The sequence below is a fragment of the Mycteria americana genome, chromosome Z (genome assembly GCF_035582795.1).
Source record: "Mycteria americana isolate JAX WOST 10 ecotype Jacksonville Zoo and Gardens chromosome Z, USCA_MyAme_1.0, whole genome shotgun sequence".
Taxonomy (NCBI): Eukaryota; Metazoa; Chordata; class Aves; order Ciconiiformes; family Ciconiidae; genus Mycteria; species Mycteria americana.
This window is the reverse complement of record NC_134396.1, coordinates 1,993,031-2,006,732: the sequence shown is the minus strand read 5'-3', so window position 1 is coordinate 2,006,732 and position 13,702 is coordinate 1,993,031. Positions and strand designations below refer to the sequence as shown.

The 13,702-nt window shown below is 37.9% G+C and overlaps 1 protein-coding gene across 5 annotated transcripts in view; it reads left to right on the top strand.

Moving 5' to 3' along the window:
* Window positions 1-13,702, top strand: part of KIAA1328 (KIAA1328 ortholog) — a 174,383-nt gene that overhangs the window by 1,260 nt on the left and 159,421 nt on the right. For 2 of the 5 annotated variants that reach the window (XM_075488409.1, XM_075488413.1), the window contains exons 2-4: window positions 2,767-2,802; window positions 4,472-4,611; window positions 8,698-8,792. In XM_075488409.1, coding sequence (XP_075344524.1) covers window positions 2,767-2,802; window positions 4,472-4,611; window positions 8,698-8,792 — 271 coding nt within the window. Of the gene's footprint in view, window positions 1-1,239; window positions 1,332-2,766; window positions 2,873-3,008; window positions 3,038-4,471; window positions 4,612-8,697; window positions 8,793-13,702 lie in introns of those variants that run through there. The other 3 variants (XM_075488411.1, XM_075488410.1, XM_075488412.1) reach the window with 3 other exon arrangements.

Here is a 13,702-nt window from a genome sequence, read left to right as displayed (position 1 = left end):
CAGACTGTTTAGGGAGCATGTTGTTATGATTTCCCATTTGTTTAAAAAAAAAAAATTGCCTACAACTTTCTCTGTGACCTGAAAGGGTGAAGTAGTCACATATCGGATTTGTTGCCACACTGTGACTACTCTGTTCGGTTGTGGAAGTATTGATGCAGTTACAATGACAGTGTATTTCTGTCAGTTAACTACTGGGGTGACAGGTTGTTTCCCACGACTAAATACAGTCTCTTGAGCCCAGCAATGACCTCATGCAGTGTGATAGTCCAAGGAATGAGGCTCTTCCTGACAACCATTTCCATTTTACAAGTTTTTGCAAGTAGATGGTGTTGCCTCTGATCTTGGAAAAATTTAAATACCCAGAAATGCATATGGCACAAGAGCAAATAATGGCAGATGCTTTCAAAAAAGGGGGGTGGGTGTGGGAAATTTGGGAGATTTGGTAATGTTGGTTTTATAGCTTTGGAAAACTGAACTCTGTATAATTGCTGAATAGGTACAGCCTAGCAAGCCGGATGCACTGTTGCTTGCCGTAGGGGAGCCATACAGCATTATAAGATGTTCAGTTTCCCCAGTGCCTGTGATGACTATCTCTGCTGTTGCCTTGAACATTAGCTGTGGTGGTACAAGGTTTATAATGTGTATAATCACCTTATTGGGAGTCCTAAGAGGCATGTGGCAGTGGATTCATGTTAAATGGTTGATGCTGGTACTGTCCTCAGACTTTCACTGTGAGACAAGGACATTGGACCTGTTTATGAATCAGCTCTGAGCCACTGCAGTTTTCAGTCCAGCTTATTAAGGTAACCTGATCTGACTTTGGTTTATTGTATTACACACTAGGCTGCAAACCTTCACGGGAGAGTGGTCCTGGTAGCTGGGGGTGGTAACAGCAACAGCTTTGACTAATTTTTTCATCCTGCTACTAGGTATCTATCCACAACAGTGCCAATACTGCAGGCAAACTTGAAAACCCAAATGTTGTTTAGGCAAATCTGTTTTATTTCCTATAGCCACGTGTTGACACACAGATTAACCATGTGTCAGTTGAGAAAGCAGTCTCCTGTGCTGAAGCTTGTTGTTTCCTGTGGTAGTAGTATGAGTTGAAGATACTCTTCTCAGCATCCTGCAGCTTGCTGTCGTAGTTGTGCTGACACTGCTGTTTGGGCTGTACTGTGATCAAGGCTTGGACTTTTGATCTACTGCGGTGCTTTTTGGAAAGAGGGGATGCAGTGCTTTACTTTCAGAGTTTATTCATCTTCCTCACCTGGTTCATGGCATGACCCCACAATGTGGTGTGACAGCTAGAGATAGCAGGCTGCAGCTTACAGGTGAGAATGAAAGTGCTTTCAGCATTTGTGGAGAGAGCTGTCTTTGACGGTAGTACTAAGTGAACATATTCTCAAACTGGTGTGAGACTGATGAGTGATGATGCTTTACAAGTGGTAAAGTGGATCAACAAGATCACAAGTGAGCCTGTGATCAAGCCCTTCTGGTGTGGCAGGTACCAGTTGTGTGATGGATAGTGGGTATTGATTGAATTTGAAGTTGCTGTCCACAGGGAGAAGCTTCTAGGCTGTTGCTAATTTTCTCCACCGTGTGGTAACTTATTAAATTAAGTTTTTGAGATAGTACTATCAAAATCAAATTTTAGTTAAGGCAAGAGTTTGTATAGGTTAATTGAAATATTTTCACAATTTGACCTTATTGTATGAAGACAACTGCAAAACCTTAAATGCGTTTATCTGTAAACAGTACAGAAATTAGGTAATTGAGTTAAATGGCCAAACTTAGAAGGCTGGGGAAAGTAAAGGGGTATAAACAAAAGATAGTGGAGCAGAATTTTGTGCCCTGTGCTTTTGTTTTTCACTTTAGTATAATGTTAGTTACTTATGTGGGAATAAAAATCTTTACGTTCAGCTAAATGAAACTGTCACCTTAAGGAAGGCACTATAGTTTACACCCTTCCCTGGATTGTGTTGAGTCTTATTTTTAGTGACTTCTAGGAGGTGAGGATTCAAGATTAGTGACTACTAACATAGCACAGATAATATGGTGACTAGTCCTTTGTGATTTTTAAGTGTTTCTGCAGTCAAGTAATTTAATAGTTAATGCCCTGGGTAATTGAAAGTTCTTGAAATAGTGCTTCCTCTTTTTTTTTTTTTTTTTTTTTTTGAAACTCGTCAGAACAAATCTTTATCTTCTTAAAGAAAATCAGTGCTTAGGCTTTCATCTGTTACTCATCATGTGATGATCAGATGAGAATGACCAACTTCCTTTGAAACCTTTTGCAAATATCTTCATTTATGTTTCTTAGAATATATTGTACAAAATGTATTTCATCGCAGTATGAATATACACTATTTTGGAATTTGTCTTCTCTACATATCAAGAGGTTCCTTATATAATGATAACCTGCTCTAATTTAAATAAATATTATTACTTCATTATCTTAGTAATTGCACTTGCAACTGGGGCTGGTCCCTGGGATCTTTTGTGAAGGTGACCTCTAAGATAATCTTTACAGGCTGAAAGTTCATGCACAGTGAAGAAGGAGTAATGCTTTCTGTTTTAGCAATCTGTGCATTGGTTGTTTTTTCTAGTCAAGTTTTCCTTGCTTTTGGTGCTCCCAAATTGTTGCCAGTTTGTTTTCTTATCAACAGTCTTAAAATTAAGAGCCAAAATAGTTAGTTATTTTTATAGTTCTGTTTAAAGGGCTAAGCTTGTTCTCTTTTTGATTATTACCTTTAACAAAGCCACATGCAGTTTCTGATGAAGAACAGCCCGTGATACCTGTTTCAGGTATGACCTTCTAATAGCTGTAAACAAAGTTTTTTTCCTGTGAATGCTAAACTTTGCAATGTCTTTTCAGGTATGTGGTTTGTGTACTTAAGTGTGTAAGGAACAGTCATCACAAGTTGTAATGGGACATACAGGATTATACTCTGGTGCTTAGATAAGCTTATGGTATAAGATGAACAGTTTCAGGGGAATTGTTTGTATTGCAGGTACAGCATAGTTTTATCCAATCTATAAGGTAACCTGAATTTTTAATCTGATCTCCAAAGATGTTGAAGCATTAGAGATGTTTAGGTCTTTTGTAAATTTTGAAGAGAACAATTAAAATGAAGATTAATTGTGTAAAGAAAAAAACAAAATTTTTTTTTATTAGTTCTCTTGACCTTGATTTACTGAGTGCGTGCTTGTGTACATCACTGGGGAAAAGATGGGCATTCTTAGTCCCCTTCAGAATTTTCTAATTGTTTCCAAACACAGCTTTTACAATGACACCAGGTCCTGAAAACATATCTAGGAATGATTAACACTGGTAAGATTGTGTATATGTCCGGAGTATGGCCAGCAGTTATAAATTTTGAGGAATCCTACTCTCTGGATTTGGAGTAGCATGGTTAACCTTCAAAACTACTGGCCAAACAGCTCTATTAAAAAATCTCTGCATGTGTTTTGTAGCTAGCATAGTTCAAGCCAGGCGATGTCAGATCGCTATACTCTGTGTCCTGGAAAGAAAGCAGTGATCCTAAAGGATGGAAATGGATTCATTCTGGGAAATATTGTTCCACTTTTGTGGAAGAGAAATTTCAGAAGCATTGTTTTCCCTTGTGTATGAGCATGGAGATGTTAAAGCTTATTATTTAGTTCTTTACTTGAATTGCTGGCATACTTGTGAAATTCATTACCCAAATAAATGTAATCTATCTGCTAGTATAAAATCAATATTTTTTGTTCAAAAGTTTTTGCACTTCTGAACAGTCAAAACTCAAAACTTGAGGCCATACCAAGAAGCTATTGGCTTTCATCTGACCCTGGGAGGTTTTAGTGTTAGTGTCAGTGTTGGCACTTTATAATTTTAGCACCAGGATTTTTAGTGCTTTAGTGTTGTTACCGTTGGTAGGGGTGAACTAATTCTAATAATGGCAGAAAGCTTTCTACAGATGATCTGTGGAGTGTGCACTGCAGTGTTACCTTACTCATATGCCTGGTCCTGAAAGGAACAAACAATTAGCCTGAGCAATCAGTAGGTTGGCTGTACAACAGAAAAATATTTTATCATATGAGTGGCACTTTTAACAGCATTACTGCTGCTTGGTTCCTCATTGTCTTTGAGTGTAAAAGCAGAAGCTTAATTTTATGCTCTTGCATCTTAAACACAGGTTTTTGCATTTAACCTCAGTCAGAAGACACGTTCATTTCAGAATTTGCTTTGATGTTCATGTGGCTGGGTGCACTTCAGTGCCGTGCACCTCTTTTTCTGCTGATATGTTCATCTCGATAAAATTTTGTATGAAGTGAGAGGCTGGGGGGAACCTCAAACACATACCCAAAATGCTTGTTCTTTTCAGAAGACCTGCTAAGGAAAGGATGCCTTTTGTGGAAGTCCTGGTGTAGGAGGCAAGAGAAAGGTCCCTTTTGACTTTATAATCTGTGTGTTCTGCTTGTTTCTCATCTGCAGGAGTGTCTACAAAAGGAAATTTAAGAACAAAGTATTTGCCAAAATATCAAAAAAGTGAAACTGAGCTAAAGGTGCCTGTAGCTGTTACTTCTGTTTCCATGGATCCTGTTAGAAGCACAGGAGATCTAACAGGGCAGCAAGTAAGTAAAGGCAAATTTTTCTTGCTGTTAAAAGTGCACATAGTAGAAAAATGGCAGAAAATCTTTAGATTGAAAACTTTTAAACAGTTTTAGAGTATATTAATTTTGCAATCTCTTACACTTTCTGCCCACTTATGTGGTGGCTTGCTGGCAAAAATTACTTTTCCACTGAGATGGCTTGCCCACCTAATGAGAACAAAGGCTGGACATGCTAGTTTATGTAAGTGGTATGTAACTGGTGCTATGTAAAACAGATTATATATATTTCTATGCGTGTGTACAGAGAGAAAGTGAGCATAGCTTTGAGTAACTCCTAATCTGTATGTTACTAGTGACACACGCAAGAAGTTGTTTCAGTCTATTCAGTTTCATTGCTCCAGTCATATCACTTAGAAACAAGACTTGTAAAATTATTTTCAGAGATCTTTTTGCTGTGGCTGCTCATGTTAGTAGGGTAAAATCACTTTCTGTTTTTGATAGTAAAAGTTACAAATGCGTCTGAGTAGTAGGAGTAGCTTTGCAGTTGACGTTATCTTTGGCTCTGCTTTGAATTGTTTGGTCTACTCCTGTTTGAATAGGTGACACTTTTCCTACAGTTTATTGCATTAGAAATTTCAAAGCAGTAGACTTTCCTTTGGAAGGTTATTCTGAGTGGTTATTCTTATTGGTTGATTGGCCTTGTGATATTCAGAAATCTGTTGGGAGATGTGATTTTTCTGACATGATTTATATAGTGCAGTGACTATGTAAGTCATTTGAGTACTGTTAAGTCTCTTGCCTAATAGTCATCTTGGGCAAGTCTGTAAGTCACTAGGGTTTGGTGTCTTCCCACTTACAGGCAGGATCTAAAACTTTTGACTGCTTCTGAATCACTGTTGTATTATCATGCAGTTAAATCTTGTTCTTTGTCTGGGCTAATATGTCCTTCTCTGTGTCTTCTGTGTGCTGAGTAAATGCTGTGTGCCTCACATGTACGTTCAAAACTGATGCAAAAACAGATCAGTCAATTCTCATGGCTTTGAAGGTGTCATTGCCCTTCGAATCCTTCAGCATGGCACTCATAATAACTAGTATTCATTTTTAGGGCCCATTCTGGACTTGTCCCTTTCCATTTCTCTGTTTATCGGTACTTGCTTTTAGGAGGCTGGTATGTACCTCCACTTTGCAAATGATGCTCTTAAGTGACATGCAGAGACATTTCATAAATAGCCCCCATTAGGCAGAATCTTTATGTAGAAGCATCTCTTCATAAGTATCTACAAGCCCACTGCCTCATAGATGCCTTCATATGTCACTTTAAAATCTGTTTTGTTGTATTGTGTGTTGTTTGCATTACTTTGCATTGCTTAGAGAGTTTTTACTCCTTTTTCCCTGTGAGAGCTGTTGGGGTAGAAATGGACTTCGTTCTTTTTATACAATGCCTAATATGCCAAATCTTGATTTGAGACTCAAATGTGGTTTTATAATATTGACAATAAAATGGGTTCAAAGCTTTTTCTCTTTTCTGTCTTTTTTAACTGTCTGCTTTTTTCTTACCTTGCCAAATCCTCATGGAAACTTTGTGCTCTGACTTTGAAGATAAGCTCTGAATTACTTGAAACAAACAGAACAAACACATTTTACTTGTTATGGAAGAGGAAGGTTTCACAAAGTTTTTTTGCGAGGAGTTTTCATCACCAACAAAACCTAATTTTCTTCAAGTTGTTGTGTACGTGTCTAGGGAGAGCTCATTGCTGTACTTTAACGTACTTTACACTGTTGTACTTGTAGGTAGCTCACCATTATGATTTACCAGAATCCTCTTTTGAAGAGAATGGATTGAGTTTTGCTCTAATATGAATTTCTGTAGAACTGATTTACCTTTTCTTCATTCAGATAGACTTAAGTACCACAAAGGAGGATGACAGTTTTGGAGAAGACTTCAAAAAGGTCTTGCTAGCTCTGGAGCTTTTCTGGTACTTTTAATACATCAGTGGTTTCCTATACTGGTCTTGACCAAAATTTCCCATCTTCCTACTTCCTGTTTGACTGCAGGAAGTTGGGATTTGTCTGCTTCTGTCATGTAGATTGTCATCTTCCAAGGCGTGGTTTATAAAGTGAGAGAATCTTCCACTTATGTAGTACATCTCATCCAGAAAATACTGAGTTATGAAACTGTGTTCTACCCTGAGCTGTGTAGAAAGGACAGACATCTGCAAAAAGGAGACTATACAGTCTTGGCCTATGTCTCATTTATAATTTTGTTTTGATGGTGGACCTGTTGCTGTGCGTAATTCCACAGCTTCATTTTGACATGTGTTATGGTACAAGCATGCCTTTGAGAATTTTTTGTGTGCCATCTATACATACCTGTGGGTGATACAGAAAAGCACAGACTTAACTTTTCAGATTTTCTTCTTCATCCTACAAATGTTTGTCTGACAGTATGTACATAGGTTTGGGTAATGGCTTAAGGTACCTTCTGCTGAAATCTCCTTCAGTAATGTGATCCAGCTTCTGCCTCTTTTTTGAGTGAAAAATGCCCTGTAACTTTTTATTTTTCTTAAAGAAGTTCCATGATCTAGCTGCTAAAAAAATCATTTTCAGACGTTTTTAGGGTGGGAAATGGAAATCTTTTAACCATATGTTTAGTTGAAGTTAAATTCACTTAAGTTAAAGACATTCTCTCTTCATTTGTGTGACTGTAAATAGGATATGTTTGGGAAGAAAACTGTGAAATCAAATGTCCCCTTGAAAGGCCCTGAAGTCTAATTTGCCTTGTGAAACTCTATTGAGTGCCCCCCCTGAGGAAAATACATTGAGGTTAAAATACCAGTGTAGTGAGGGGTCAGGTGGGTATAACATGAGTCTGTATAAAATCATCACCTCTTCCAAAAGTGACATAATCCTTTAATTGTTTCAAACCACTGTTCAAGAAGCAATTAGCTAAGAATGGAAGGGGGCACTTCCTCTGGTGTGTAGGTCAGCTGCCATTGCTACTAATGAGGGGAGAGAAGCCCAGTGTTTGCTTTGTATGCTCAGAGGTTGTTTTGTGCTGTATTATGTTAACTTGGCCAAACTGCAAGGCATTTGGTAACATTCTTGTATCTCATGTTAAGCACTGTATCTGCTCAGGGAGGTTTGTAATATCTGTAGGTTTGTAAAAGTCTAAACTGAAAATAAATAAGTCAGATTAAGTGGAGATATTTAAACTTGCCAAAATCTTGGACAGAATAGCATAGCTCTTACTGCTGCTCTCATCTTTGGATTCTTATTTTGTGCTTATCGCTAGCACTGGAGAATTGAGTCACTGATGACAGAAGTTTTTGATAAATAAAAACAATTTAGAACTGTTTCCTGCTTGGAAACACCCAAAATAGGTAATGTCAGTAACCTCAATACAAGGGGCTGTTGCAAACACGAACAGCAGTATGCCCTCTGCTGGGCATTGATAACAAATACTGCAGTTCTCAGTGTGATAAAGGAATGGATTAAAAGAACTGAAGTACTGGAGTATGTTAAAGGTTTGTTTTGAGAAGGAGTAGTAAGTGCGAAGGTAGCAAATAAGCGATTAGAAACAAACTATAATGATGTGTAAAAGGGTATGTACTTTTCTGTATATTAAAAAAATCCTTTGAAATAGGATAACAATATATTGCATACCTTTTTAGCTGGTTTGTATGCTTTGGTCATAAATGCTAAGGTGGAATGTTTTTTTCTTACTCTTTATTTTAGGATCCTAATATAATAAAGTTTGAACTTGGATTTGGATATTGCGGCACTAGATTTCTGAGTCATGAGAACCTACTGCCCTTTATCTAGTATGAATCAATGAACAATGTATGTCGTAAAACTTTACCCAGCTTGTTTAGTATTGAGGCTAGCAGCTTGCATTTGAATTACAAGTCTCTCAAAAGAATTCTCCATGATTTGCTAATTTGTTTCACTGAACTGTACTTATATTTTTAAAAACATGTATTTTATTTCCAGTTGGAATTTGTCTATTTTCAACTTCTAATTATTAGGTCTTGAAATGCTTTTAATATGTTATGCAATATTTGTTCTCCTTTAAAGAGTGCTTTCTAAAATGTTGCTTTAAATTTTCAGGTCACTAATGAAGGAGGAATGAAGAGTGCTTCTTTAAAGGATTTGTGTCCTGAGGACAAGCGACGCATTGCAAATTTAATTAAAGAACTTGCCAGGTAAGAATAAGCATCACCTGAAAATGCATTATGTTTAAGGAGAGTCATTCCCCTAATTAAAATCCAGCAATGTAGAACTGCATTATGGAACTGAATATTTGCATAAGGTAATTTTTCTTGCTGGAAGAGGTATGAACAATGAAGCAGCCTGATCGTTTTTTTCCTTGCTTCCTGACCCCAAATCCCCTAAACATATTGAAAACAAGAGCCAAAGTTTTGTGACCTGCAGTAGTTCATCTGTAGTTCATCTTAGTCACAGGGCTAGGGTTTTGTTTGCTGCTTGTATCATGTGCTTTAAATAAACACATTGTCTGTTGGAAATGACAAACTTTGTTGATATGGAACTTTGTAGTCCTTACTTGTCAGGGGTAAGCTTTTATACGGAATGCCACGTTAAAGGTGGATTGGTGATCTTGTGGCTGAAACATATTAATCAGTATTTGCCTGTGTTTGCACGTGTAGAGCAATAAGGAGTCCGGTGTGATTTTAACTTATCTAGCCAAACTTTCTTTTGCTTTGATTAATTTCTTCAAGTTCTCCCTATTCTTTGAAAGGAGAGGCAGAAATAGTGCAGGTTTCTCACCTTTAGCAAAAGGTTTTTTCTAAGTTTCATTCTAATGCTAGTTGAATTCATGGAGATAAATGATGTGAAAAATAGGTTGAATTTGAGTGAGGAGATTTTTCTCCCCCTCTGTGTCCCTGACACTTCAGAATCTCTGGAAATCTGGTTCTTATACAGTGCTGTAAAATTGAGAAGAAGCACATGAGACTTTGGCAGGCTTTTGCACATCAGACGTGAAAGTGTCGTGAGATGATCTCAGGTCCTTTGGGCTAAAAGTTAGTGTCCATACTAAGAATTTATAAAGGCAAAGTTTTTCTAGAACAAAATGCAAGTTCTTAGGTATTAATGAAATGCTTTTTGCCATAGATTTCATATGTCTGTGCAATAATTGGCAAGCATTACTGTCCTTTTTCTTTTTATATAGGAAAACTTGGGCAGAGAAATTAAGTTACTTGCTCAAGGTCATGCAATAAGTCTCCGGTGCAGCTAGGAATATTTTCTCTCTGATTATCCTCATCCAGTGAACCATTTTGCCTGCTAATAATTTGTACCAATATAGGATTTCTTGCTATACAGTATTTCAGTAATTTCTGAAGTTCTTCATGCTTGCAACTCTATTTTATCCTGCCTCATGTGTTAGAAAATGTCTAGTTAAGGCTGTCATAAAGAGTAGATTGCTGGGAAGCGTGGTTACAAATTGTCAGATGTTGGAGCTGTTCGGACACTGTTGCCACTGTTGATATATAGAGGTATATTCTAATATTAAAAAAAGCCTTTTATTACATTGTTCCTCATAATACACTGCTCCCTAGCGAATAGTAGTACACTAACTCATTTGAGCATGGGATTCTTCTTAAATCTCAGATGCTGTGATTTTTCCCTGAGGACAGTTTGATATTTCTGCCTGACATTTCTTTGAAGAAAAATAGAAGGTGCAGCAACATTAATTTTGAAAAGTAAAATTAGTGGAACACTATTATTTTATACTTAGTTCTCTTTTATTTTTAAACCTAATCATATTTTTATTGGATGTAATTAAAAGTCCTTTGCAGAGTAATAGGGAAGTTGAACTTTAATTCCGCTCACCTCGTCACTTTTTTAAAACTCTCCATAATTTTCATCCCTAGTTGTGCAATGATGGAGGGTTTTTACATGCAGTAGAACATTCTTTGCTATTTCAGAGAAGAAAATGAACCAGCAGAATGCTGAAAGTTTTCCAGGAAGACTGTCCTGCAGTAAATAATTGGAATAATAAAGTTCTCACTTGACCAGAGCTATACTTCACTGTTCGTTATTTTGCTACTATTTATGAATGAAAATGATGATAGTTGGAACTAATTCTTGCACATTTATTGCGGGACGGTGGACAGAAATAGATGGGTCAATAACCGTCTCCATGAAGACAGTTTTAAAATGGTAAAATTCTGTCTGCATGGAAACCAGTAGCAAAATATGATTAACTGCTGGGGCTTGAATTTCAACCAAGTCTTGCTTGAGCAGTTCAGGATATTGGTCTTTCCCCTGACTTTTGCGACTGCTGAAGGAGAGCTAACGTACTTTTCTTTCTCTTCATATTCTTAATTCTCTTCCTCCAACTCTCATTCTCAATGCACTTTTGAACATTGGGAAGGTGTGTGCCTATGCATTAGCTAATATGCTGCAGGGAGAGGCTTTATCTTGTGATAAAGTGAGTAAATTCTAACGCTGGCTACGTTATTTTCCTTTCCTTTGAGAAAATTGGTTACTGGGCTGTAATGCTCTGCTGCTGGGGATTCCAGTGGCTGACATCACGTTAGCTGTTAGGGACTTTATGAAATTGAATTTTGAGAGAGGGTCGAAAGAAAGGACTCAGCTGTATCCTTTCTAATCCTCCTTTCTAGGCTAACTAATCTTAGTTTTTGCTCTTTGCTGCCACCTGTAAATTTAACCATTATTTTGCCTTTCTTTGAACATAGCCTGTCTATCTTCCTTCTTCAGGTGAAAAGAGAGAGGCAAACTGGATCCACAGTTTAAAAGACTCGAATGTTGTAAATTTGAATTTTTTTTTTAATTGTGTCAGCAGGTTCTTTTCAAATTGTTTTTGTAGGGGAATTTCTGAGTAGAATGAGTCATACCTATGAATGCCAAAGTGCTTTGTGAGTAAATGGGAAATTCTTAAGTGTGATCAGCCATTATTTTCAAAAACAACCCGCGTGGCACATTCCTGTTTTCAGCAAGTTGTTCCTGGCATGGTGGTGAAAGTAGCAGGCACAGTAAGAGTGAATTTTAGCTCTCCCTACAAGCAGAGTCCTTTTAAGAGGCAAAAAAGACTTTATCTGAGTTTTCGTTACTGCAGGCTACTCCTGAAGTAGTCATCAGCTTATGTAACGAAATGAGCAGTGACATGGTGAAGACACTGAAAGATTCCTACCCTTGTACTCTGTGCCAATGTCAGGACACATTAGCCTCTTCCAAGAGGGAGCAATGCAGGGTCCCCTGGGACCTAGCCAATTGACTGTTGAGCATTAAGAATTTGCTAGACACCATACTAAGAATGGTTACAAAGTATTCTGGAGGGAAATATTTTAAGCGATATGCAGATTTTGAAAGCTCTCTCTCTCACATTTGGCTGAATGGAGAGGGTCTTAGCTTTCTTTGCAGAGAGTGAGTGTGTGCCTGCAAGCATTCACCTCACTCCTAACTGATATATAGCCATAGTACTGTGACTTTCTGGCTCCTACTATGAAATGTACATTATAAATACTTCTTCCCTGTCTGCACAGTTCATATATGCATGTTCAGCTCACGTATGCCATTTGCTTTTGAATGAACAGAGGCATTGACTAAGTGACATAGAATGGTTCATGAAAGTTTAATTTTTGCTTTTAGTGGTGAGAATTGCTATCTAACTGCTTTGTATTCTTTCTTTCTTCAGATAAGATAACAGGGAGCCGGCTTTCTCCATGTTTGTCTTTGCAAACAAATCTTTGAAAGCAATTTATGTAGAAAGGTATCATAATGCCCTTATCCACCCAAGGGAGGGAGTGATTGCCTTTTTCAAATGAGATACAAGATGGTTTTTGCTATCAGATCAGTGTCTTTCTGGCAAAGAATACTGGCATGCCCAGAATGACTTGTACCCATGTTGCAGATGGAGTCAGAGTGTGCTTCACTCATAAGAGAGAAGCAAAAGTATACTTCATTGATATAGGACAGGTTGTTAACAATGCGACAGTGGTTTAACAAGATTCAATGGCAAGGTACACGTGATTATTTACTGCATAGAGGACAGGGTCAGACAAAACTGTCAGGGAGACCCTCCCGTTGAGTCATGAGGTTCAGAAAGGATCCCTTTGCTTTCTAAACTCCTTCTCAGAGAGGAGTCTAGGTGCAGCTAGATCCAGTCCTAGTCCCAGACTTGGTCAACGGTTTATGTCTAAAGGATTATATATGCATAGTCAATCCTTTCTATCACTTAGCTAAGACTTCAAAGTTTAGCATGCTATTAGTCACTTACTGAGGATCTGTTGTGGCAAGGAATCTCTCAGCCTTGAGGAGTAACCTTGAGAGATGGTCCCTACTCAAGAAGAGGTCCTGCTGTGCAGGACTGCTCAAAGGGCTCTTGAGCTGCTCACTATTTATGGGAGTAAGATGATTGACTCGTAGTCATATTTGCATACCGACCAGAGATTTTGGTTTCTTCGCTGTGGTTAGGTGGGTGCACTGCACAATAGCCCTTGGCTATAAAATTAAAGTCCTTATTTAAATGTGTCTAGAATTACATAATACACAATAGGCCTTGGCTATTGTCTTGTTATCTGTCTCCGGAATCCACTTTGAATAATGCAGCCATTGTGACCCAATGCATCCATTATGACCGTCACTGGTTATCACCTGAGCAGGCTTACTGGAGATAGAGGTCAGGGGAACACGCTGTCACAACCCAGGAGCTAGTAAAACAGACTTGAGACAGCACTTTGCTCCTTATTGCGAAAATGCTTCTTCCTTCCCAAGACCTTGGATTCCTCAGGCCTTTGTAGGGTACTGGCAGTCTGGGATGCTAGTCTTTTCTAGTGGCATTGCTTTATGTGGACTTTTTATCCTGATATGAAGATGCAGTTGACCAACTAAAATTGAAATTTTTCCAACAAAAGGTGAAAATGGGAATCAAAACAGAAGGTTAATTTGGTTACAGAACTGAAAACCATTACAAAGGAGGACAGTAAAACTATTGTAGCGTATATCTGCTGTTTAAGTCTTTTTCTTTCAGCACTTAGGATCTTTGAAGGACAACTTGCTTGTAGAAGTCCATATTACAAATCTTGAGTTGCCTTCTCTCCTGGGTTACACTACCTCATATTTAACTAAA